This window comes from Fundulus heteroclitus, chromosome 22 (genome assembly GCF_011125445.2).
Source record: "Fundulus heteroclitus isolate FHET01 chromosome 22, MU-UCD_Fhet_4.1, whole genome shotgun sequence".
NCBI classification, from domain to species: Eukaryota; Metazoa; Chordata; class Actinopteri; order Cyprinodontiformes; family Fundulidae; genus Fundulus; species Fundulus heteroclitus.
The window spans coordinates 29,388,778-29,415,720 of record NC_046382.1 but is presented as its reverse complement, the minus strand read 5'-3'; the positions used below and the strand labels follow the sequence as shown (position 1 = coordinate 29,415,720).

Genomic DNA, 26,943 nt, shown 5'->3' with positions numbered 1-26,943 from the left:
CAATAAGAGTTTCAATGTCCTGACAGCACAATGAGCATCCTCATAAAGCAATTCCAGTTACACACTCATGATATCCTAGACGTCTCTAAAGTGTGATGTTGATGGATGGTTTCTGCAGAACCCAAAATAACAACAAAGCATTTGGACATTTTTTAACAGGCATAACTATATATGTTTAACGCACCGCCTCCAGCATGCGAAACCTTGTTTATTTGAGCTTGTAATATTTATGTATTTACAAATAAAGGTTGAATATTCATAAAGTTAAATATGATGAAAATGAACTAAAATAGGTCTCAGTTCAGTAATAGTGTAAGGAAACAATCTTTCTATTATAGATTTAACTAAGAATGCAAAACAGGAGTCTGTAACCTTAAATGTACTATTATTAATTAAGGAATCGTTAAATTTTGATCCACGATTTTGCGTCATCGACACAATTAGATGTTATTAAACCGGAATGCTCAGGATTAAACATGCTCCAAATTTACTTCTTCTGTGGAGGAACGGTGGTCTTAGTTGTAGTTTTCTCCAGACTTTATCAGTATTTTCACTGAACGTCAGCTTCTTGTTAATGTCAACATTGATGTCGTTAAAAGAGTTTATTGTTATCATGACAAATCGGAATACTTTTGCCTCGATATTTCTTTATCCCATTAAATGTAAATGACAACCGCCCTTCTATGAAAACTTAAAAGGGTGTTACAGAGCAACTTCGTTCTGATTTAAAGAGCCTTTCTATTGCCCGCTGAAATCTCACTCCTTTTTTTACTTTTCATATGACACAGAAACGTTCATATTTTGACCTTTTAATGATCATTATTAAAGTATGAAGTGTGTGGCTAGTTAAAATGTTTTCTTTTTGCTCTCTCTCTCCAACAAATTCAGTAAAATGTGTAAATTGGTTGGGGGGGAAACCCACCAGAGTAGACGTTTTTTCGCCGTTTCATTTAAACCCAGGGGCCCGGGGGTGAAGCTGTGGATGGCCACATCCTGGCCTTTAGTAATTGCTACATGCTTCTTTTCCTCAGATTACAGGACAGCCTGCCAGAAGAATCCCGGGTCTTATTCCTGGAGCCAAACTAGCCCCTTGTGAAAGCCACAGACCTGTTTCTTTCTGTTTTCATACACTGTGTTTGGGTTAAAACACCAGGCACCATATCGTTGGTGCTTTCAGTAACATGGGTTTATTGGGCACGACGATCCACTGGTTGTGTGCTTTTGTTTCCACAACCTTGGAGAAATGTAAGAACTTCTTCCTCCCATTTGCTGTCTGGTTGCAGTTTGATGGAATTCCAGTGAAACGGCGAGAGAGAAAAAAAACGAGATTGTTTTTGCGGGGGCATCGGCGTAACGTGTGATTAGCTTGAAAAGTGGCTGTGCGCGTTGACGAGATCGCCGCTGATCTGTTCGCTTCATTCTTTTCCCCTGTCTCTTTTTGCTCTCCACAGGTTTCCTGGGTGCGACGGCGCCTCATTCCCTCCCCACCTCTGCCACCCCGAACACAGTTCTGAACAGCCTAAACTCTGCTCTGAGCCCTCTGCAGACCCCGAGCCCGAACACCCCCACACCGTCCCCCTCCATGTGGCCCAGTTCGCTCACCAACACCCAAAGTTTGTATACAGAACTAGCTTTAAAAGCAAGCGACCTGTTGATCATCCAGTTTTACAAAACTAGTTGCTTCCGCTTACCTTGCCTTGCAGGCTTCACGTCCCAGCTGGTGCTGCACCCTGCAGCTCAGGCCACCCTAAGCAGCATCCTGATGTCAGGCGTGCAGGGTTACACACACAGCACGCCATCTCCTCCACCCGGGCTAGTCCCCATGGACAAACAGCCAAACGGGGTCCCTGAATGCACACTTAACGGACACGTCAAGGTCGGCCTCCATTTCTTGTTTGCTCGGCGGTATTCGCGTTCTTCTAAATGAGTGAGTTTATTGTTTCTTTGTGTGTTCCTCTTTCCTCGTGCAGCACCCTGGTTATGGGAGGTTAGCGACGGCGTCGCTCACAGAAACGGTTTTAAGTCCGACTCCGTGCGATTCGGCCCAAGAGGCCAGCGGACACAGTCCGTCGGAGCCGCTGTCCAGCAAGTCCAACCCAGATGAAGGTACGCCTCGAACTGCCACGCAAGCATCCTGAGCCAAACGTCAGGCGGGGTGATCATATCACCAAGAGATGTTGTGAAATGAGACTGGAATGTGCTTGTTTCTGGCACTGAGCTATATTATACACTGGAGTGCTAATCGCCGCCTGTTAGAACGAGACGCTTTGAAGCCACCAGCCGCCATATTGGTACTCCCTATTTCCCCCCAGTAACTAGGGAATATGTGTGCTACAGCATCGAATAACGATGATTTTCTCATGTTCAGGGGGGGCTTAAAACTTTTAAAATGTCAAATGCCATATACTTTTATGTTATGTTCTAAAACTATCAAGTACTGAGAAAGTCATGTGCTGAAATATTTTGCATTTTATTTATTTAATTATATATATATAACATTTATAAATGCATAAATAACAATATACAAAAACATATATTTACATATATGTATACATATATACGTATATACATATACACATACTTATATATACATATATATATATATTTAATATGAATAACATGTAAAATATTTCACCACCTAATTTCCTAGTAGTTGATAGTGTTAGTACATCCACTGACTGTAGAATCACCTGTGAAACGTTTCCACACAGCCAGAAAACTGCTTGCTGTTGCAACCAAATCCTGTGGGATTCTGTGAGAGTAGGGAGGAGCAAGATGGCGGCCAGTGACTTCAGTTTGTCGGCAAAATCAGCACTCCAGTGTATTATATAGCTCAGTGGTTTCTGGATGATAAAAAATACTAGATTAATCCCAGTTTTTTCATCTACAACATTACAATATCAGCCTTTTAGCTGCTGTGTAGCCTGCACAGAACTGACTTCAGGCTTGTGACTCTATAGTGCCACCTTGTTGGTTCATATGATTAACACTCAGTAGCACGTAACTGTAATTCTCCTGAATAAAATATTACACTATCCATTGTCATCAGAGCTCACCTAGTTAGCATATTGTGTGTAATTTAATATCAGTATAAATCCAGCTTTTCTATGAAGGCCTCAGTCTGTTAGAGAAAAATAGTGATAAAGCACATCATGGTGACCAAGGAGTTTACTTTGCTTAAAAGCCTGTGAATGCCTGGCTGTTTGTCCGTGCACAAGAGTGAATGAAAGTTGTAGAAAAAAGGTTTTGCGTAAGACAAAGGAAAAGTGCAATACACTATAAGTTTTGGTCATACAACAACAGCCCAAGTTTTAAAGATCTTACAGAGCATTGTTCAATCCACCAGTGTAAAATGGAAAGAAAAAAATGAATCTGGTCCTTACGGAAGCGTCAGTAGTTTGGCCTCTGTGCATTATGCTACGTGTGGATGAAAACCAACACATCATCCTGAGCAGACCTTCCCTGCCCTGAGAATGGTGCTGTGGAGAGCCTTCTCCTTTTGCAGGGATGATTGGATGAGGTCAGAGCCGATTTCTAAGATGGGTAAAGCTAAAAATGGAGCAGTGCTGGCCACCCTTTTTAGTTTCATGTTTTTTTAATCTTTTATCCTCTTATTTGACTTGGTCTATTACATAAAATGCATATTAAAGTAAAGGTAGAGTTGATGATTTTCCCAGAAATGTAGGGCAGAAACGACCAAGTTCCTTTTTGAACAACTGCGCATGTACAAGACCATCTTACCTGCTCATCTGCGCGTGTAAAAGTCTCCCAAATCCACTCTGGTCCTTTTTCTTACTGAGGCCTTCCTCTTCTTCTCATAAACTTGTAAGACGGTTTGCTTCTTGCGATTCTCAGGTATTTTCAAAGTATACGGTGAGAGCAGCGGAGCTGCAATGAACGGCTAACACCGAAGCTAACTGGATACATAAACACTAGCAAGGAGCGTGCACACCCACTGGTGTTACGTGAGCAATGATTGCCTTGTGGGGCAACCAATGGATAAGATGATCCCCCCAGAACTCAAAGACGAAAAGAGATTGGTCACTGCACCTTTAACACGTTCAGCTTAGTCGTCGTTTTATGAGAAAATGTTCAAGAAGTAGGAACACCTTTGCAATGGTTTAGACATTGCATTTAGACATTAAAACGTCTGTAAAGTGTCTTCATGGTCTTGGTTGTATTCAAACCTTTGCCTCCCATTCATAATGTTGTGCCCGGTTCCCCTTCCTCCATCATGTTTAACACAGTAATGTGATTTATGTTATTGTAACCTTGGTTTGCCTAAAAAATTTGAGTTGTTAACATTTTCAACTTGCCTTGCTGGAAGTCAGCCACCCCGAGCCGAGCATAAACGTCCAAATCACGTTTTTCCACTTGAGATTTATGTTGCTCTGAAAACCACACTGAGGGAAACGCGTAAGGCTAACGTCTTCCTGTTTCTCCGTAATGTCCACCCCGCGCCCGTGCTCTGCGTTTACTGGAACGGAGATAGATTAACTGCTGGTCTCCTAGCGGTTCAGAGAGTCCTTCATTTCCTCTGCGCTTTACACTTTCGGGGCTTCGCCCTCAAAGCTTCACTCTCACGCGTCTCGTTTTCCCCCCGCTGCTCTCTGACTCTCTCCTTCCTGGTGTGTCCTGGTTAGCTTTCCTCTCACCACCTCTCACCTCCTCCTGTGTCCCCACGATGTGTTTGGACTGGCCTGGGCGGTCCGTCTCACCTCTTCGCCGCGGATCGTCTGAGCCTGGAGAAATAACTCACTGCGTGGAAACCACAAAGAGTGTAGCCTGACATCATATTTTAGATCATACGGTTCAGGCACCTACATATAGTCCTGCTTGTATGCAGGCGTGCCCGCACGGACGTGCACGTCTTGTTGCAGGTTCTTTTCGTACATGTTACATATGAAAGCCATCATCGTACACAGCTGCTGTGTTTTTGGTTGATCCAGGATTTGACTAAGATGTTAACACACGTGCAACGCGCACACACACACACACACACACACACACACAGAGTAGCCTGTTGAGTGGCCCAGACCTGAAATATTCCAGCTGTTGTTTCCAGGCTTGTTCCCTGCTTAATTTTGGGGAAACGTTTGCTTTTCCCCTTCAGGCTCCGACACGTTCGTGGAAGTGGGCATGCCGAGAAGCCCCTCTCACTCAGCCAATGGGAGCGAGCTGAAGCAGATGCTGGCTTCGTGCAAGACGTCATCTGGGAAGCGACAGGCTGTCGAGCTCCTGCAGGGCACCAAGAACTCCCATCTACAGTATGTTTGGGTCTATAAAGATCAGTCGCCGCCTCTCCTCCTCGCCGTTTGGCATCCCCCTCGCATGCTTTTTATTTTTCCATTTGGATGAAATGGGATCTGGCTGAAATGAAGCACAAATCTACAGATTTTGTTTTAATTAAGTCAAGATGTTGCTACATAAATGACAGATGGTTAGTTATCCCCGCAGAGTATAAGGATTTAGGAGTTTTCGGCGTTGGCCGCCACGTGTAACGTGTTGCACACTAAACCTGGACAGGACTGTTACTGTGAGAGCCAACAGCATCCTGATAGCAAAATCTCATCACTACTAATCATAGCGCATCATTTAAGATCGTATCAGGAGGCGCTGAGATGAAGGGTGGGGGCGGAATAAATGCATCTGTTTTGTTGCTTTCTTTGTAATTCTATCAGTTCGGACTGTCTGCTGTCGGATGCTGAGTCCAGCTCGTCGGACGGTCCTGTGGCCGACAAGAGGGCGCCGGGCAGTGAGCGGGCAGCCGAACGGGCCGCACAGCAGAACGAGCGGGAGAGGATCAGACTCGCACCGCAAACCTCTTTTGCTAACATGCAGGTAACCATTTGAATGCACTCCCCAAAAAAAACAAAACACCTTTATCTTGTGCTAAGCAATAGACATCAAGCTGTCTCCTGCCCCCTTCAGGCGTTTGACTACGAACAGAAAAAGCTGCTGGCGACCAAAGGTCAGTTTGTGTCTCATTTTATACAGTAAAATCGCTGGTGGTACCACATGGCGAAGGTTTATTTGTCTTAAACTCTTTCATGCATGGTGTGTTTAATGAAAGCGATGTTAAAGAAACCCGTGGTGACGGAGGTGCGGACCCCGACCAACACCTGGAGCGGTCTGGGCTTCTCAAAGTCCATGCCAGCCGAGACCATCAAGGAGCTGCGGAGAGCCAATCACGTCTCCTATAAGCCCAGCATGAGCACCACCTATGAGGTCAGACATACGAGGCCCAAATCATCCCTGCATTGTCTCTGATGAGTCACAGTTACAGCCCTAGTACAGCTGTATAGAAACCTTGAATTAAATTCAGTAGCATCGTCTCACATATTTTTTTTACCTCCCTTCCCGCTCTGCATGGTGCCAAGATCCTCTTGAGTCACTGTTTAATACATGAATAAGCCCCCAACTCTGATCAGCTTAAGGAAAGTAACGTGAATGTGTTTGTATGAATCGTCGATTTTGTCTAAACTTTTCAGTTTACTCCAGAAACAAGTTGAATCAATTGAAAGATTTTATTTATTTATTTTTTACACACATCTTAAGGTGCCAATAGTGTGTGGCGGCTGCAGCATGCATCCTCAAAGAGCTGCTGACGGATCTGTAGGTTCTAGAGGTTATTCCTTCATTACCCTCATATCAGTGTTGAATAGAATTAAATTAAACTTAAAATAGGAAATTAAAAGGTACCTCTTAGGTAAAAGCTACCTATTTTTTTTAAGATGACCGAAAATAAACAAAATTATGGACATTGTTGAATTGAACAACATTTTATGCTTATTAATTTAGAATATTTTTAAGAGTGTCCTGTTCTGTTGCCGATTTTTTTCTTAACTGGGAATGTTTTTTTTTCTTCCAAAACTGACTTAGCATAAGCAAATTAAAGTTGTTTGTTTTGTTTTCTTGTCCTCTTCATTGTGAGATAAAGACCCTGCAATGAAATATCAACTTTTTGTACATTTTTAATGGGTTACCAGTAGTTATGAGCAGGATTCCTACACTTCCTTTTAAAATTACATTTTTCATCACTTTTTATTATGTACATTTGAGTAAAAAAACTGTGTTTTTCTTTGTAAAAATAAAATAAGTAAATTTAAAATCTATAATAACATTGAAAAAGGGCATTCTAGATTAAATACAAAACCAACAAATCCTTTTTAAGGCTCAGACATAAAAAGGATCCAGAGAGGGTTTTTTTTCCTATGACTTTGTGTTTATTTATTTGTGATTAAAAAAGCAAAAGATAATCAATAAGTCAAACAAAGGTTTAAGAATTGATGTAAAAAAGTAGAGCTATACCCCATCACAAATTCCCTGTGATGCCAGATTTTGATCTTTTGTAAAGAAAAAAGAGAAATCTGGAAAATGCAGCATTTTCCAAACTTAGGTTCATCCAGACTTAGAAAAGGATCAGATCAAATTCCAAATCTTTGTGCGCTTTCCAAAACCCTGTAGTAACGGTGTACAGAGGGTGCCGTATAATTAGCAAAATGAATCGCGTTTTCAATATAGAAGTATTTTCTGAATCATTTATTTTAATTTTATTTTCTTTATTTTTATTTTAACCCTCGCTCTTTACATTAAGAATGACTCCTTAAATGTTTCGGTTCTTCTTCCCTCTCCTTGTGTTCCAGGGTTCTCCGCTGTCCTTGTCTCGGGCCGGCAGCCGGGAAGGCGTGGGGAGTGGCAGTGACTCGGACAACTGGAGGGAGAGAAACGGCAACGGCCTGCCCAACCACGCCGAGTTCCCCTCCGCCGTCAGCAGCCCCAAGAGAAAGCAGAACAAATCTGGTCAGAGTTTAATAGCCTCTACTGTGTACTTTTGTTTTTTTTTTCTTTTACTGTTCCATTAAAATGTTTGTTTTCACGCGGTTCGGTCGCTTTTAGAACGTACCGAAATAAACGTTAATGGAACAAGAAGTTCTGAGGTCTTTTCTGCATAAGTAAAAATGTCTGATGACAAATAAGCAGAAGAATCCCATTGGTGCTTTGCCATTCAACCTGTTTCCTTGTTTGCCTTTTTTTCCCCCCGTGGTTGCTCTAATTCTGGGCCGTGCAGCTGCAGAACATTACCTCAGCAGCAGCAACTACATGGACTCAATCTCTTCGGTGACCGGCAGCAACGGCTGCAGCCTGAATTCCTCCCTGAAAGGCTCCGACCTGCCTGAGCTCTTCAGCAAGCTGGGTTTGGGGAAGTACACAGACATCTTCCAGCAGCAAGAGGTAGAGAGTTGGTGCGCTTCTTCTGCTTTAACATTTTAATCCTTATTATCGGAATCAGCGGCGAAATTTACCTTTGGCCACTCCGGTTCACATTACAGATCACATTACACATAATCAAGGCAAAAAAACAAACAAACAGGCAATGGACAAAGGTTACTTTTTTTTATCGTTCAGGAGAGTCACAGATAGCAGAAAATTAGGTAGTAAGGTGCTTATTGATGGGCTAGTAACAATAGGGGTGATTTATTGGTTTCTTATCTGTCTTGGTCAAAGTTTTTTGGGCCAAACTTAATGTCTGGGGTTTAAAAAGCTCCATTATAATGCCGGGTAATGATGTTCATATCACGTGCACCTACAGTGATACGCCTGTTAGGTGGGAATAAATGTGCCGTTGTCCTATTTACGCCTCAACAGAATTTTCACATTTTACCATAAGGCTTTTTTTTTTTTTTTAGTTTTGAATTGCTTGGTTATTTTTAATTCTACATTCCAGTATGGTTACTTTTGTTAAAATCAACTCATACATACAAGCAGAACTCCTCTCATACTCTGACAAACCCCACTGAAAATGGCACATCAAAGTTATTGCCGTTATTAACTTGTTCCATTGTTTTGACAATAAAAAACAAGGGCGCAAGGAATCATGAAAATTAAACCTGAAGCTATGAATTATAAAATGAAAATGTATTTCTGGGGAAAACGATCCCGCCATTATACTTTATTGCAAATTTAACGAGGGCTGCATTTCCTAAATTCTGAAGGATCAGCGCTGAAGCTGATGAAATGTATATTTTAAGACAATAGGGCAATCTAGAAGAAATGGGAGCAAAGTGGTTTACCACATTTTGCATTATTTGTCTCTGCCAGTGCCTGTCAAATTTGGATATGTGTTAAAGGATGCAGGATACTATTTCGCTTTCCCACAAAAATATGCTGAAATGGCAAAACGTTGGTCAAGCAATTTGTTAAAAATATTTGTATAATTTTAGGTTTTGCTTTAGCTGCCATATTAAGTGTTTTAAATTTTAGACTAGACTTTTATTAGTTGATTTTGCTAAAGTCAGTAAAACGTCACAGTGTGGCCCTAAAATAAAAATAATTGTTTCCTTTTTTTTCCCCCTCCAGATTGACCTCCAGACATTCCTGACTCTAACAGACCAGGACCTGAAGGAACTAGGAATCACCACCTTCGGTGCCCGCAGGAAAATGCTACTTGCCATTTCAGGTAAGAAGAGTGTATTTGTTGCCTTTTGTAGGAAATTATTGGCCGCCAATTAAAGCTTAAAAGAGGGAGTTTTTTTCCTGATGTTGATCTGGTACCAGTCTGAGTGGATCCCAGCTCTGGGGTAGAGATGGAGGTCAGCTCCACCGCGACACGATGACATCTCCAGCTCACAGTAGAGGTGCACTGATCAGAGATGTTACAAAGCTCTAACATGGCTGTCTTAGTTTTAGGTAATTCCTTTTTCCTGTTTAACAAATTGATAGCTTTCCCTTACTTTTGGCAGATATCAAAAATGTCCCTGTCTATAAAACTATTGTAAAATAAACAAATAATTATTTCAATAACAGTCTGGAAATCTACAAAAATAGTAAGATCTTCCTGGTCAGATATCACAAAATAGACCTTTAGTAAAAAAAAAAAATCACATCATTTACTCCTTTATCTCACTTACTGTTTTCTTTTGCACACCTGAAATTGTAATATGCACCAAATCACAAGGCCCACATTTGTTTTTCTTACAAAATCCTTTTAAAATAAAAAAAGAAGGTTGCCAACCTAATATTTTAGAGGAAATAAAATCTCTGATTTGCTGTGTTAGATCGTTAGATTCATTCCTTCTAAATGTACAGGAGCCTTCAGCAGGCTTTATTTTGTCACCTCATGATTTGTAGTCGGACCAGAGTGGACGTCCTACCGCGTGTCGGCGAGAGCAGCCGCGCAGCTCTGAAACTGCATTTCATTTTAAAACAAAGAGAAAACGGGTCCAGTCAGATGACTTTGCTGCTGCTGCCTGGCTGCTGCTGATTTAGGCTCGCTCTGATGTGAATGCGCTGGGTGTCACACTTCATTACTGACATCATACTGTGAAGGTCCAGGCAGCCGGGGCTGTTGCTGCATTTGGGAGCCGGAGCTTCCTGTCGGGGGTCGGGAGGGTGGGGGGGGGTTGTAAAAGTTCAGTGCGCAGACTTCAGCGTGGATCCAGGGTGAGACGGCGAAGGGGAAATAAGGAGGCCCGGTCTGATTATGAGGGATGCAGTTTTCCAAAAAGGCCAGAATTGGTTTTGCTTCCTGCTGCCAAGCGCTGCTCGGCTTTCATCTCCGCTGACCGTGTCTGGGCCTTTAAAAACAGAAATATGCACGGTTCTGTCTGTCTTATCCTTTTTGTATTTTCCTTCTTATAACGGCTTTAAACTTCCTGTCCCCCTGCCAGTAAAAAGAGCTGCTGCAGCAAGTTGCCTGTCTCCAGGAATCAAAGTGGAGGTTTGTGCTGGCAGCGACGGAGCTCTCCTATCGTATGAGCCAGCTGTAGATGCCAGCTTGCCCCTCGCGCATTTTTCTGTTAATCCCAACTTAAAACCAGATGACCACAAAGACGGCTTTTGTTAATCTGAGCCATTCTGTGGCGATTCGAATCTTATTTTCTTGTCACTGTTGATCAGCGGAGGCCCGAGGAAAATCGTCAACAAACCCCCCTCGGCCGTGTTTGTTTATGCGCTGCGGGAACGGCGGGGAGGGGATTCCAGCCTTTATCACCTTTTGCTTGTGTTGACGTTCTGTGGTTCTTCTTTTTCTGCTTTTGGCCCGCAGAACTAAACAAGAACCGAAGGAAGCTTTTCGAGCCGCCCATCAGGTCCTCCTTCCTGGAGGGGGGAGCCAGCGGCCGACTCTCCCGGCAGTTTCACGCCGACATGGCCAGCATCAGCGGGCGGTGGTAGGCCCCACCCACAAGCCCTTCAAGAGGACCGCCCTCCTGTGTGTTTCATCGGTGCCCAAGTTTCTGCGTCTACGTTGACCCCTCCCCCTTTCATTTTATTTTTTTTTATTTTGTTACAAAGTTTTGCATTAATATGCAGTTAAAAAAAGAGTTATTTTTATAAAAAGCCATAGTTGTACCAGAAGTGCCAACTAATAATAAGGGATTTTTCAGTGTTACCTCCCTACAGAACTTTATCTGGAGCATTTTTAAATGAAGGGTAAACATTGAGGTTCTGAAGAAGGGTACTGTCCAGTATTTCTCTCCGCATTTTGTATTTGGGGAACAGGCAGAATGTCGAGAACATTCCTTTTACAGATTGATACTTCCTGCATTCGTTTTATGCGATCGTATCAATGACATGCACTTTACTACTAGATTTTTTTATTTTTTTTTTGCCTCTGAGAGCCTTACTCCTTACAATGTAGGAATAATAACTTTACATTTTTTTGTTGATTGAAAGCACAGATGCATTTTGTACCAAAAATAATGAAAGGAAGCACTTAGCCAGTGAGATTATCACTCCACCGTATGAAGTAGGTCACCACACCCAAGCAATGACTCAACTCTAAAAGGACTAGTTTAGGATTTATGAAGTGAGGTTCTGTTGAGAAGTTACGCGTAGTTAATATATTACCTTCAGTAGATCATTCTCAAGGTGTCCTTATTTCCAGATGGTTGGTCCTAGAAGCTGAAGCTATCTAAAGAAAAAAAGATAGCCTTCTTCGTCACGTTTCCATCAAATGGCTAATTACGCAGAAACTGATGAGGAAATGGAGGCAGGAGTTGGTGCACTATTAATAATTTTCCCCTGCGAAACCTCTGGAGTAGCTGCCTGATCTGTCCTAAAGGTAAGGCTGTGAAAATGTATAAAATTGCGTTCACCTAATCTGCTATGATAATCTTGCTTTTTATATCAGACAATGACTCTGAAAAGAAACTGTAAATTCTCCTGTTAGTATGTTTCACATAGGAAGATTATTGGTGGCACACCGCCTGCAACTTCCATCGCCATCATCAGCTTCTGTGTGAATAATGCAGACGTAACGATGGATTAAAGGTTCAGGAAGTAATGTTTGCATACACCAACCACTGTGGTGTTTCTAAGACTGTTTTTTTTTTTTTAGGTCATTCTCCCTCTGTTTGGCCTTGGCCCCTTTCAGACTAGTTTTGGGATTTATGCTAAATGAGACAGCTATCTGTAAATGTAAAATGTTAACCGCTGGCGACTTTGTAAATACAACCTTGCTTCCAAAATCCTGACCTATTCCTTTAACAGAATAAACCAAAGGAATTACCTGAGGCAATTTACGATTGGCTGTCTTTCATGTGTCAGTAGGATTCCTCTTTGTCTCAGCAAATCAAGGCGAAGCAACAACAAAAATAAAAAAAATATATTTTGTATTCTTACCGCATTATGATTTTATGTTTAGATTTTATTACTATTTAGGCAATTGAGTGGAATGTTTATTGTTAATCAGTTTACATATGTATTTTTCTATGTTCTTGATGAGTTTCTATGATTTTTTTGTTTATTTTATTTTTGCATTTATTGTATCTTTTACTTTTTTTTCTGCCCCTAAATCTGTGGAGCCATGATATGGCTGTGCCATTGACAGCACCAGAGACATGAGGCGGTGAGGCTAAGCCTTTAAAGTACTCTCTCTGATGGTGTCAGCAGTCGGTTTTCTCTGGTTTTTAGTCATATCGTACGCTGCATCCACTATTTGTCAGCTCCATGTGCTTTAAATCTCAATTCTCTGTTGCTTGCATCCGGAATGTGAGATGCTTGACCGAGACCTGCGTGCCTTTTCTCTTTTTTTTTATTTTCTTTTTTTAGCTCAGAGAAAACAAAGACCTCATAACAGAGCAAAGCCGTGCACTTGTAGCGCTAAGTGCCAACGTACATAGGTCGTTTTTCAGCAGGGAGATATTCCGTTAGGAACACTAATATTTTTCGTCCGACCTTCCTTGTCCAGATAGAACATGCTTCGCACAGAATACCAGAATATTCACAGACAAGCCGGTCTAGTGTAAGACTTTCTGTGAGTATTGGGAAAGAAATTCACTAAAAGGCCTGAGATTTAAAGGGGGGATCTAGATTTTTTTCTACTATCAGTCATTCAATCTAATATCCAACAAACCTAGTTGAGCAGGCTTTAGGGAAGTAACAGGATTATGCACGCACTGATGTTTATAATCAGATGCCGTGCTTGTTCTGTCTTCCTCTTAATATTTTCAGGCATGTGTTTTGAAAAGGAGAAACATCATTCCGCAGCAGTTCGTGAAGTTTGGACAGCTGAAATTTAATTATTTTTTTCTGTTACTTTATATGATCTTCTTAAAATATCCCTGATTTCATCTAAAAAAACATTTCCCAATGTCCTCAGTATGTTCAAATGTGCAATTTAAGTGGCTCTTTGTAAAGTTAAGTTGTTTATATTTGCAGTAAATTCATTGTAAAAGGGAAAGAATGACAAATGTGTTGGTCGAATTGAGAGTAGGTTGTATAAAATTCCTGAAGCATATCTCTCCAAATTTAATTTAGATGGAAAGAAAAAGCAGTCCATCTGGGATCAGAAAAAATCAAAGTAAGGGGAATCTAGCAGTTATTTGCGCGTTTAGATTGGATCCTCTTTTGTTTCCTTTTCGAAGCTCTTGACGTCTTATTTCAGCCGCGTTCAGTGTGGCTGAATGCTGGTTAATATTCCGACGCGGTTGCTAATGCAGACCAGGTACAGTAGCCTTTTTATTTTTTTCTTTGGTTGTTTGTTTCCTACGATGTGATAAAGATGTTCAGTTTAGAGTGGGCCTTTGCATTCTGGGAGGAACCCTAAGGCCGGTCCGCCCCACCTCATTATGCTACCTGCACCTGAACTCTTGGAGCGCTGCCCGTCCCGTCGCCCCCCCCCGCGGTTCTGCGACTCGTGTTCCTGCCCTGGCAGGCATTTGTTTTCTCTCTTCTCGTTGTTCAGAGGGGCAGCGGGGGTCATTGTGTCACCGAGCGAGTGTCCTTTCAATAATTGTTGATGTGTGTTCCTGCGGCTCGAATGCGGATCAGCGAAGGAATTCGAACAACTTCCGAGTTTACCACCGGCCCGTAAAGCCGATAGCTTTTTCTCAATTATGTCTCAGACGTGCATTGTTCTTTACGAAGAGATGTATTTGCAGGAATCTTTGTACTGCAGTCGGATGGTACATTTATAGTAAATGTAAACCACTACAGGAATTATGTATGATGTCTTTCTTTTATTTTCTTATACAGCTGTTATTTTGTCTGAAAAAAATGGTACCATTCTTCTCAATGTTCCAGGAAAGAAATGGCGTGTAAAGCATTCCCGCGAGGCCGAAGCTCTGTTCACGTGCCATCTGTTGATGCTGATGTTATTCTCACTGTATGGTAGCACAGATATAAGCAGAAAACATCCAGCAGAAAAAATAAAATAAAAAAAGGATTTGTTCAAAGATTCCCATATGAAGGAAATAAATTTATCTAAAAACAACAATGGGGTTTGTTTTGTTTTCTGTACAGATTTGATCTGAAAAGTTGGTTATTAACCATCATATGCTCAGTATGCTGATCAGCAGGCTGAATGAAGGCTACTGCACTCTTTCCAGGAACACAAAGGCAACAAATTCACCTGTTTAGAGATTTTCTTTGTCAAGTTTATTGGGGTTAACTCTGTTTTGAAAGTGCAGTTTTGCGAACTAGAAGCAGTTATGTCCAACAATCAACAGGCTGACCAATCAGACAGCCCACCTAATCAACCAGCCAATAGCAGCTTGTTCTAATGTTGCTCTGGAAAGAGCAGGGCAACAAAAAAGGGTTATTTGCTTGAACACTGCCAACTTCATGAAACTATCAAATCAATGGTGAACCAGGCCATGCCTTTTTTTATTACAGGACAAATGTCTTGAGTTGGCCATTAATCCCGCTTCTAAGAAACAGGACTCTATGTAATCCACAGTTGGAGCTGAACATTTTTGTTCGTTTAGGAAAATTAACCCTAAGATATAATTCAGAAGTAAAAAGGTTAGAAAACTCTATGGAGGAGAAACTCCTTATTAGAGGCATTTTTTTCTTTTCATTGAGTGACCAAGATAAACCTATAAAAGACTCCGATTTTAATTGGATCTCTTGGACTATTAGTTCCCATATTGTTGTCTGGATCAGTGAAGAGCGATTCATAAAATAGCATTTAAGTGCCAATAAGGTGACTCCCAAGAGCAACTGGCCAACAGCTTGGATACGGTTGATAATCAACAGAAGGATGAGGCCATAATTACGCAGATGTACAGAAAAGATGTTTGAAATTTAGCCAAATGGACACCGTAAGAAAACACACCTTTAAGGACAATGCCACGGAAATTTTTATTAAAGCTTACACTATGCTACTTCAACCTTGGGCTGCAACTCAGTAGATGAACTACTAGATAACTTTCATTCTAAAGTCTCAGACATCATTGACTGCATTGCTCCAGTTAAAGTGAAAGTTTCTTCCGGGAAGAAAAAATCTCCTTGGAGAAATGCTCCAGCAGTTAGAGGTGAAAAAAGGGAATGTCGGAAAGCTGAACGCAGGTGGAGAAAGAACAGACTTCAGGTTCACTATGACATCTATAAAGAGAGACTTTACAGATATAACTTACAACTGAAAAATGCAAGAGAATCTGTCTTCTCAGAGATCATCAACAAAAACATTAATAATGCTTGTGTCTTTTTTGCCACAGTCGACAGGTTAACAAATCCTCCTGTGTCCGTGGCTTCCGAACTCCACTCCACCAGGGCCTGCAATGAATTTGTTAACTTCTTTACTGAAAACATTCTAAACATTAGAGGATCAGTTTGTACTTCCATATCAACTCCAGAACCAAAGCTGTATCCAACCGGAACTTATCCTGACAAAATGTCCCAATTCAGCCAAATAAACCACAAAAGTTTAGAGCAGATCACTCAGCAGCTAAGTTCCTCCTCCTGCTGCCTTGATGTTCTACCCACAGCTTTCTTTAAGAACGTTTTACCTGTCATAGCGTCTGATTTGACTCAGATAATAAACACGTCCCTCCTGTCAGGTGTTTTCCCCCAGTCCCTAAAAACAGCAATTATCAAACCACTGCTGAAAAAGAACAATTTAGACAAACTACTACTCTAGAACTACAGGCCCATCTCAAACCTCCCCTTTATCAGTAAGATTATTGAAAAAGCTGTATTTCAACAATTAAACACCTTCTTAACAACGACCAGCCGATTTGACGTTTTCCAGTCAGGTTTCCGTGCTCACCACAGTACAGAGACCGCCCTTATCAAGGTGTTGATAAGGGCCGTCCATATAAATCTATATAAATACAGACTGTGGAAGAACCACCGTGCTGGTAATATTGGACCTTAGTGCAGCATTTGATACTGTCGATCACTCCATTCTGTTAGAGCGCCTGGAGAACTGGGTCGGCCTCTCTGCTACAGCTCTCCACTGGTTTAAATCCTACTTAAAGGACAGGGACTTTTTTGTATCAGTAGGTAACTTTACATCCCAGACGACAAAAATCACATGTGGGGTTCCCCAAGGGTCCATCCTGGGTCCCCTCCTCTTCAATATCTACATGCTCCCTCTTGCTCAGATCATAAAAAACAACAACATCAGCTACCATAACTATGCAGACGACACACAGCTCTACATCACCATGTCACCAGGTGACTATGAACCAATTCAAGCACTGAGCAAATGCCTTGAAGAAATCAATGCATGGATGTGCCAAAACTTTCTTCAATTGAATAAAAACAAAACTGAAATAATAACCTTTGGACAAATAGAGGGGAGATCAAACGTTAGCACACAGCTTCAGTCGCTTCAGCTAAAAACCACTGATCAGGCCCGAAATCTGGGTGTAGTGATAAACTCAGACCTGAACCTTCAAAAGCATCTAAAGACAATTATAAGGTCGGCTTTCTATCACCTGAAGAACATTTCCAGGATTAAAAAGTGCCTAAAAAGTGGATCAGACAGCTGCAGCTGATCCAGAAAGCTGCTGCCTGCGTCTTCACTAAGACTAAGGAAGTAGAGCACATCACCCCAGTTCTAAAGTCCTTACACTGGCTCCCTGTATCTCAGAGAATAAACTTTAAAATACTGTTTGTTTATAAATATCTGAATGGCTTAGCACCTAAATACATTACAGACTTGTTATCAGTGTATCAACCCTCCAGACCACTAAGGTCTTCTGGCTCCAGTCTATCAATCAATCAATCAACTTTATTGTCAATTTCTTCATATGCTCCAGACTTACAAAGAGATTGAAATTACGTTTCTCACTATCCCACGGTGAAGACAAGACATATTTACCAGACTAAGTACACAGACAACATAACATTCAGATAAAAGTAAATAAGAGGGCACATGCAGTGAAGAAATAAATAAAAGCAGCAAAATTTGGTTTTTAAAATTGTACATGGACAGTCAATAAAATATTAATGCAAAAATAAAATAATAGTGCAAAAGTTCTGTTTTTTAGTATTAATAGGAGTCATTATGTAAGAGCAGCAGAAGTGCTGTGTTTTCTGGACAAAAACAACAAGTTTCTACTCTGCATACCTAGAACCAGAACTAAACACAGAGAAGCAGCATTTAGTTCCTATGCTCCACTTATCTGGAACAAACTTCCAGAAAACTGTAAAAAGTGCTGAAAGCCTGAGTTCCTTTGATTCAAGATTAAAAACACATTTGTTTAGGATTGCCTTCTACTGTTCTAGTTAAACTTTTTTACTGGAACATCATTAGTTCAACTTTGTAGTCCTGAACTGTTTTTAATGTTTGCTTTTAGTTTCTATTTTTCCATGTTCTATTTGGTTTCTCTTTCATTCATTTTTTTTTTCCTGTATTTTAATCATGTAAAGCACTTTGCATTGTCTCTGTACTGAAATGTGCTATATAAATAAATTTACCTTGTCTTGGAAACTGACAGAAATGTTGTTATAACTTTCCTCTTTCAGTATTAGATTTTATAAAAAAAAATTCTCAAACCGTTTTAAAGTACATTACAACTCTCTCGGGTAAAAACAAAAAATTCTGAAATTTCAAAGGCTTTTATTGGAAATGCCTCAAATAAATCCATAGGTATGAGGCACACCTATAAGATAAGATAAGATAAGATAAGATAAGATAAGATAAGATAAGATAAGATGGGCTTTATTGATCTCATATTGGAGAAATTCACGTCACATCGGCTCAGTAATCAGTAATCATAGGAAGAAGGTGTCAAGTAGGACGAGATGCATCATATATATATATATATATATATATATATATATATATATATATATATATATATATATATATATATATATATATATATATATATATACAGTGTGTCCTCGTTATACCATGGATAACGAGGACAACACTATGGTTCATTGGAGGCCAATGAACCATAGTGTTGTAAAAGAACCCAGCAGAAGCTCACAAAGATTATCACCTGAGCTTTTTCCACTTCATTTAACACAGTCATTTAAGTGTATCCTATATAAATGTTTACATTTGTAAACAATACTTCACCAATATAAATCATTTATGTTGTCCTACTGACAGAAATAAAAAAAAGGTTATCTGTCTCTGCGGTGTAGTAGGCAGCTCGTTAAAATAAAGATGTTCTTAGTTGTAGAGATTTGTTTTCTGTTGCATTCCTTTTTGCAGAGATAACATGCAGTTATGTTGAAAACCTCATGAGGGCAGTGTTGTCACTTAAGAAATCTGGAACGACGTTAAAAAAAAAAACGATCACTCAGTTTATTTGAAAATGTATTACACTCTGGATTTGTGATGTTGAAAGAAACATATTTTCCTATTGTTGCTCTTTTTCATACGAACATCTTTTCTTTTTCAGGGTGTACTCTGTCACGTAGAATGTGTTGTGCCTTTGAGCCTTTAAATGAGACTAGATAAGTCTGTTTATGAGTTCAAAATTCCAGAATGTTTTTATTTTATTTGACCACGGGTGATTGAAATGTTTCTTAATTGGGATCCTTGTCATGGCAACAGATTGCTCAGATGGCAGAGAGAGAGAGATGCTGTGTGTCCCATCCAGGCCCTCAGCACAAACAGGTGGTGCCTCTGACCTCTGTTCTGTGGGCAGTCAGTGACTCACCCCCCCCCCCCCCCTCATTAATTAAAACAGGTGCTCGGGCCGAGGGAAAAAACACAGAACGCCTTCGTGTTTGTGTAACACCACAGCACAGACTGGGATGTAAATACTGGCCTGTTAAAGCTGAGGAGCCCAGGGTTCATGTGTGGGAGGGATGCGAAGAAAACACTCATTATGGTGTCTTTGCCAATTATCTGTGTGATAAACAGACAAAAAGCTGAACCAGGTTTAAATATAGGTTGGTTATGCATTAAGCACGGCCCAGTTAAGTGAAGTAGATCTGTTCGGTTTCTCTAGCCGGCGTTTTACCTCATGAAATATTTGTACGATGCCGGAGAAAAGCTGCATAATCACAGATAAAATCTCTAATCATCCCTCTTCAGGGAGTTACATGAACTGGCAATCAATCTGAGAGCCCTGCATGACTAATTCTAATTTCCTTTCCTATTGTAAGAGGCAGAGAGTGAATGACAGCTGAATTACAGAGAAAAGAAGTGGCAGGCTTTTTTTTTTTTTTTTTTACCTCCACGGATTTATTGAACATGTTGTCCTCATTTAAAGTTCTGCAAAGTCTACAGCATCACATATTGCTCTCACGGGCAGCTTCCCTCTGCAGGAAAGGTGTAAATGACACGAGCTGTGATTTGGACACTACCTCATCATGCCTGGCTTCCTTCCACGGCACAATATGCTTACAGGATGTTATATGTCTTATGTTCCCCTCTGAGCATCTTTGCAGGTGATGCAGAAATGTATAAAGGCTGTTTACTCTCAAATGTTTAACTTTAAACATGCATTTTCTTTTAATTTATGTGTTTATTTGCGCATCCAAATCGGCAGATTTGCAAATAGGACCCAGCTTTAACGTAAAGGGCAGAAATATTTAGAGTTTTATTTATCAGATTTGACTAAAAATGATCTGATCTTTACTGGGTTCTAAAGGCAAGGCAAGGCAAGTTTATTTATAAAGCACTTTTGAGTAGCAAGACAGTTCAAAGTGTAGTGCTAATATCAAATCTGGCCCCCAGTGTACAAAACCCAGATAATTTTAACATGACATTGTTCGTTCATCATAAAGTAACCATAAACAGAAGAGCTTTGTGAGAATGCCTTTACCCGCAATACCATGTAGTCATTTTCTGTACGACTTTATCAGTGTTTCACATTATTGTGGGAAATTGTGTCCCTTACAACAGCGGTTAAGCTTGTTGAGGATTGCTCTCTTAAGATCCTGCAGCAGAGTTTTAATCAGGTGGGGGTCTGGACTTTGACTGGGCTATTGCAACACCTCGATTCTTTTTTTAAGCCGTTTTGCTGCATATTTTCTGCTGTTTTATACAAACATCGGCCTCTTGACGATCCGGTTTTGGCCAAACCTTAGCTGTCACACATATGGCCTCACGCTTGAACTCTAGAATATTTTGTATACAGTGGAGGACACTATCACAACATTTCCTGGTCCTCTGGCTGCAAAACAAGCCCAAACCATCCCACCTTCACTTCAGTGCTTTAATTATGTATGAGGTCTCAAAGCGTCTCTACTTTAGGCTCATCGGTCTGAAAGGCATCGTTCACGTTCTTGTGGTTCCTTCAGACGTCAAGATTGAATCCAACGTGTGTTTTTGCCCATAAAAAAAGATTTCTTGTTACAATGACTAATATCTGTTCTCGGATGGTGGGTTTTGTCATCTTTAAAAAGAAAATAGTATCTGAATTCTTATTTTCTGACTAACTTCAGTGACTGATGTTTTTGAAATGTTTTTTTTCTGTTGCTTAGTTCAGGCCCATACAGTGTGAATCTGAAATCTTTAAACTTATAAATGTCTGCTCCAAGTGCTTGTAGGTGTCAGTCTATTTTATGTCTGATCAGAAAATATTTCCCAGAATATGACAGTATTGACTTTAACGTCCGTCATCCATTCAGGTCTCCCCAGATTCTTTATGGATGATATTTCTATCTACCGTTTGATGTAAATAAATGATGCATAACAAAATGAATTGCTGATTGTTCATCAGTTCCCTTTAACGTTAAACCATCCGAAGATTAACCAGCTGTTGAAGATGTAAAGGTGCAGCGCTTTACAAAACAATGCATTCACACCCCTTGGCAGTTTCCATCTAACATCAATTTATTTTATTGGAATTAGATCTGATAGATCGACACAAAGAGTCTGTAGAAAGATTCTGTAGAGTTGCCTTTTACTCTAATTCCAGCTTCAAGTCTTTGGGGGTATTTCTCTACCAGCTTTTCGCAGACAGAGACAAAAATGTTTCCCCATTTCTCTTCGCAAAAAATTGTTGGGATTTCAAGAGATGTTAGTTTTCTACCACAGTCAGCATTTTGCATGTAAAGTCACTGTTCCATTAGTTAGATTTTTGCACAGTCTAACCGGACCAGCTTCTTCTACCTGTTTGCCGGGTCTCCCTGCATGGCTAGTGACATACAGAGCTCCCTACATCTTTATTTCAACTATGACATTCTTCTTGCAAATCTTCAACAAAAGCAAGATTTGGACTGCACAACTAATAGTTGAGTCGATATATTCCCCCACCTGAGCATTCGACCGTGTCCCCCGGGGGATCCTGTGGGGGGTACTCCGGGAGTATGGAGTAGCGGACCCTTTAATAAGGGCTGTCAGGTCTCTGTACGACCGGTGTCAGAGTCTGGTCCGCATTGCCGGCAGTAAGTCGGACTCGTTTCCGGTGAGAATTGGACTCCGCCAAGGTTGCCCTTTGTCACCGATTCTGTTCATAACTTTTATGGACAGAATTTCTAGGCGCAGCCAAGGTGTTGAGGGGATCTGTTTTGGTGGCCTTAGGATTGCGTCTCTGCTATTCGCGGATGACGTGGTCCTATTGGCTTCATCAGGGCGTGATCTACAGCTCTCACTGGAGCGGTTCGCAGCCGAGTGCGAAGCGGCCGGGATGAAAATCAGTGCCTCCAAATCCGAGACCATGGTCTTGAACCGGAAAAGGGTAGAGTGCCTTCTCCGAGTCGGGGAGGATGTCCTGCCCCTAGTGGAAGAGTTCAAGTATCTTGGGGTCTTGTTCACGAATGAGGGGAAGATGGAGCGGGAGATCGACAGGCGGATTGGTGCGGCGTCTGCTGTGAAGCGGGCGCTGTACCGATCCGTTGTGGTGAAGAGAGAGCTGAGCCAAAAGGCGAAGCTCTCGATTTACCGGTCGATCTACGTTCCTACTCTCATCTATGGTCACGAGCTTTGGGTCGTGACCAAAGAACGAGATCCCGGATACAAGCGGCTGAAATGAGTTTTCTCCGTAGTGTGTCTGGGCTCTCCCTTAGAGATAGGGTGAGGAGCTCAGTCATCCGGGGAGGACTCAGAGTAGAGCCGCTGCTCCTCCACGTCGAGAGGAGCCAGTTGAGGTGGCTCGGGCATCTGGTCAGGATGCCTCCTGGACGCCTCCCTGGTGAGGTGTTCCGGGCACGTCCCACCGGGAGGAGGCCCAGGGGACGACCCAGGACACGCTGGAGGGACTATGTCTCCCGGCTGGCCTGGGAACGCCTTGGGATTCCTCCTGAGGAGCTGGCCCAAGTGGCTGGGGAGAGGGACGTCTGGGACTCCCTACTGAAGCTGCTACCCCCGCGACCCGACCCCGGATAAGCGGAAAAAAACGGACAGATGGACGGACCTTTAACCCGTCCTCCCACTGAATCTAATTACTTTTCCCTTATGGGGATGATAAAGTTTATCTTATCTACATATTAATAATTGTAGATAGTTAAAGTGCTCGTTTTCTCCACTGTTTAGGTGGTGGGTGAGCCAATCAGCTCTCTCTGTTTCCACCGTCTTCCCTACTTCAGGCACTCTGTTAAAGTTCTCCTCACTACTCCTAAAAAATGTTTCACTTTAGGAGCTCTCTTAAGGCTTAGGATGCTTTGTGCATAATTTTTATCTTACCGAGGTGAAATCCTAAGATTTTTCCTAAAATGACGTCACTAAGTTTTACTTTTACTCTTTGGATAATTTGTGAATATGGGCCCTGGTGTTTGGTTGCTTAGGGGTTTGAGTTTCCGCGTTTATGTTTCTGTTTTTTTCTTGTCTGCATTTTGTAGTTGCTGCCGTTTGAGTTCATATATCTAAGAATTGTGTTCTTAGTTCATGCTTTGTACACATAGTAGTATTATCCCATGCATATTCCTTCCATCTGCAACCCCAACAGGGATAAGGTATTGGAAGATGGATGGATGGATGGATGGATGGATGGATGGATGGATGGATTCCTTCCATGTGTTTTCCCTTCAGTTCCTTTTTATAATGCTCCTTCCAGCAGCTCATCTGTTTTCATCAGTCCCAGCTGTCCCTCATCTCCTCCTGATTACTTTCACCTGCTCCTCCCTCCCTTTTCTCCCCACTTCTCTCTGTATTTAACCCCCTGGTTGTCATTGCTTAATGCTGGTTTCTACCGTTTCTTTTCCTGCTCCCTACAGCTATGTTGTGCTACCTGATTCTGCCATTGTGCCATTTCTTTTGCTTTTTTTTTATCAAATCCTTGATTCGATCAAGTAAAAGACTGTTTCATTACCTTTATAACTTACCTTTTGTCACTTTACTTACTGACTGCTTGCCCGTCCTCGACTCATGTTTATTAATGCATTTGTTGCATCATGTAAGTAAACTGAAATTAATCATGTGCAACATTAAAGAAATCAACTATTTTGCTGATAAGAACATATTATTAGTAGTTTTACAGAAAGTTGTATATTTTTCGCCTTAGAAAATTAACTAATCTTGACCCTGAGGTACAATAGTGCTTGCTCTCTTTTGAATTACATTTTAAAATGATTTTTTTGTTCTTGTTTGACAAAAAGTCACCAGTGTGAAGTGGCAAACACTGCTTGATCTTTTTTCACCTTGGTAAATAAGTGATAAATTGTGACTTATCAAATTTATAATTGTGATGTAATCAAGTATCTAAAAACCTTCAAATAAGGTTTCTCAGATTAGTAGTTTGGGAGTACTGACTCATTTGGCAGAGAAATGACCTTGGTCAGATCTTAGAACTGTACTGTTTACAGATGTGGATTAAAACCTATATAACATAATAAAGGGGGAGAAGTAAACCCTAAAATAATATTCTGTAATTGATTTACTAGTTTTCCTGATGCTGTTGGATTAAAGCTGCTTCCCTTTACCTTGGAAAGCTAGCTCATCTTTTTCTTTCTCCAGCTACATTTTATTTCCTCACATGACTCTCAGCAGCAAACATTATTATTTCCTTGAATGTCAAACAATTCCTCCAGGCTCTTCCCAAGTTGTCCGCCCAATTAAATTTATTTTCCTAATAACCTTTTCAGCTCTGCTTTTAATTCTTCTCTGCTGATTAAAACGAGTGGCCCCGTCGTTCCACGGCTGCATTGTGGGCCGCTGTTTCACTCAAATCCCGCATGAAGCGCTGATAAACCGGAATGTCACTGGAGAGCCAACAGCCCTCATCAAAGTTATCAATCAGACGGCAGGCAAGCTCATTCTCCACGCTGCAAATCAATGACATGCTTCATTTGGTGCCCCACAAATGCCAGACGAATGTGTTTGTCTCATTGAACCCTGGAGACTTTGTATTGTTTTCTCCCAGTGAAAAATGCAGTGCCCTGTTCCCCCATATATTGCCTATTATCCCATCTCCTGTTTGACAACTGATATGTAGTGACTGCACTGTGTGTGCGGGGGCACTAGGGGAGGAAGAAAGAAGCGAAAAGGTTACAAATCAAAGATAAATGTTTTCAATGACACATCTTAAGAGCGATGCATCAAAGACTTGTCTTGGTTTTCCTAGATACTCACATAATATACTGAACAGTTGCTAGGGTTGTCTAGTAATGACCTGGATTGGTTCAGACCGGAACTGCTTTGTATCATTTGGCTATTATGGATCTAAGCAAACAAAAAGCGTGGAGTGAGATTTCTTAAGGCTCCATCCTCTGGACACTCTAATTCAACATCTGCATAGAATCTAATACAGTAATCTAGTTTAGATTATAGTATTACTATATATCTCGCAATATAAGTGCAGATAAAACAGAACCCTACAATGTCTGTGTCACCACATGAACACAGTCTTTGGCAGAGTAGATTGTTTTTTGGGCCAATAAGGCGCGGTTAGAAATCAGCCCTTTACACACTTTATAAGACTAAGGCTCACAGAGCATGCAAGATACCTAAAGATACTTATGTAAATTTAAAACAAAACTGAAAATACAGTCTCTACATAATTCTGCCTACAAGCTCAGAAAACATTGCAAGAATAAAGCTTTTTCGTATTTCAAACCAGGACACAGGTAGCCTTCTGCATGCTTTTGGTTTTTGTTGTTCAGATTGTTACAGCTGTGGTCTTTCTTGTGTCTGTGAAAACCACCAATCGCTCAGCGACAGCTCGTCCAAGATGCTGCTTGGCTTCGTGGTCTTGGCACTATAGCTCCATTTCAGAGTTGTTGATGAGGCATCAACCATATGGACCTCACAGGTCAGCGGGCCTGTTTACTCAGTGCTCCCAGGACCACAACTAAACCAGGGGAGGCAGCATTTAGTTTTATGCTCCTCAGCTCTGGAACCAATTGCCTGAAAACCTGAGATGTGGAGAAGCTGTTGGCTTCTTTAAAAGGCCTGAAAACCCAGTTTTTTGGACAGTTTTTTTCCATAATGGTGTATTATGTTATTAATGTGTAACTAAAATGGGTTTTTCATGGGATTTTTCAATTGCATTTTACTGTTTCTATTTATTTGGTAGTAAAATATGTCTATAATTGTTTTTGATGCATCCCTTGTTTTAATGTATTTTTTGTTATCTTTTGTTTGTTAGTTTTCATCCAAGGCACTTTGATTTAGCTTGTGTATGAATGGTGTGATACAAATCGCTTTGCCTGAAGATTAAATACAAGGAGATGTATCTCTACTGGTTTGATCTTTTACATTTATTTTACTGTTTGGCCCAACATCTTTGTGCACCTATCTCCCTGCTAATACTCCATCTGTCCGACTGTGTTTCATCATGTGGCCTTTAGGCACAGCAGAGTGAACAAATCCGAGAGGACAGCCAAAACACAGCATGCTGTGAGACAAAAGAGGATCCATAGCGGCAGGATAGGAGAAAGCAATAAAGAGGAAAAGTTAAGTGGTCATTTTTGGGCAGGGATTAAACTAGAAAATGTGTGAAATGGAAGAAAAAAAGATCATGGTTGGTGAGGATGAAGGAAAGGGGTTTGGAGATGGCCTGGTGTGAGTTACACAGGACACTGAGTGGCTATCCCTTTTCCTCCTGCAGCTCTGCTGGAAACACTGATGTTAACACAGGCTGACTCTCGCTGGAGGGAGTATGGGTGGGTGGAGAGAGAGCAGGCTGACAGGAAGGATGGATTGAGGTAGGATGGGAAAGAATCCTCCAGAATCGGCCGGTTCTATCCTCATGCCCTGCTGCTCCGGTACCAAAAATGCACAGCAGGCTTTCAAAGATGTTAAGGAGGTGGGAGACTGAATATAAAAAAGACAAGAAGATGATGACATAAGAATTGTGTCGGAACAAATAAGAAGCTATTTTGGACAGAAGATCGTGTCTGTTTGGTGGGAATCTGATGTAAGCT

The 26,943-nt window shown here is 41.2% G+C and overlaps 1 protein-coding gene across 1 annotated transcript in view; it reads left to right on the top strand.

The window, feature by feature from the left end:
- The window catches only part of LOC105927275 (protein bicaudal C homolog 1), a 90,371-nt gene extending 75,652 nt beyond the window's left edge, over positions 1-14,719 (top strand). Inside the window, exons 11-21 of the mRNA XM_036126248.1 lie at positions 1,452-1,613; positions 1,704-1,876; positions 1,971-2,106; positions 5,114-5,267; positions 5,682-5,841; positions 5,932-5,971; positions 6,074-6,228; positions 7,647-7,803; positions 8,072-8,235; positions 9,361-9,460; positions 11,048-14,719. Of these exons, the coding sequence (XP_035982141.1) occupies positions 1,452-1,613; positions 1,704-1,876; positions 1,971-2,106; positions 5,114-5,267; positions 5,682-5,841; positions 5,932-5,971; positions 6,074-6,228; positions 7,647-7,803; positions 8,072-8,235; positions 9,361-9,460; positions 11,048-11,175 (1,529 nt within the window). The 3' untranslated portion in view covers positions 11,176-14,719. The remainder of the gene's footprint in view (positions 1-1,451; positions 1,614-1,703; positions 1,877-1,970; positions 2,107-5,113; positions 5,268-5,681; positions 5,842-5,931; positions 5,972-6,073; positions 6,229-7,646; positions 7,804-8,071; positions 8,236-9,360; positions 9,461-11,047) is intronic.
- The last annotated feature ends 12,224 nt before the right edge of the window (positions 14,720-26,943 follow it).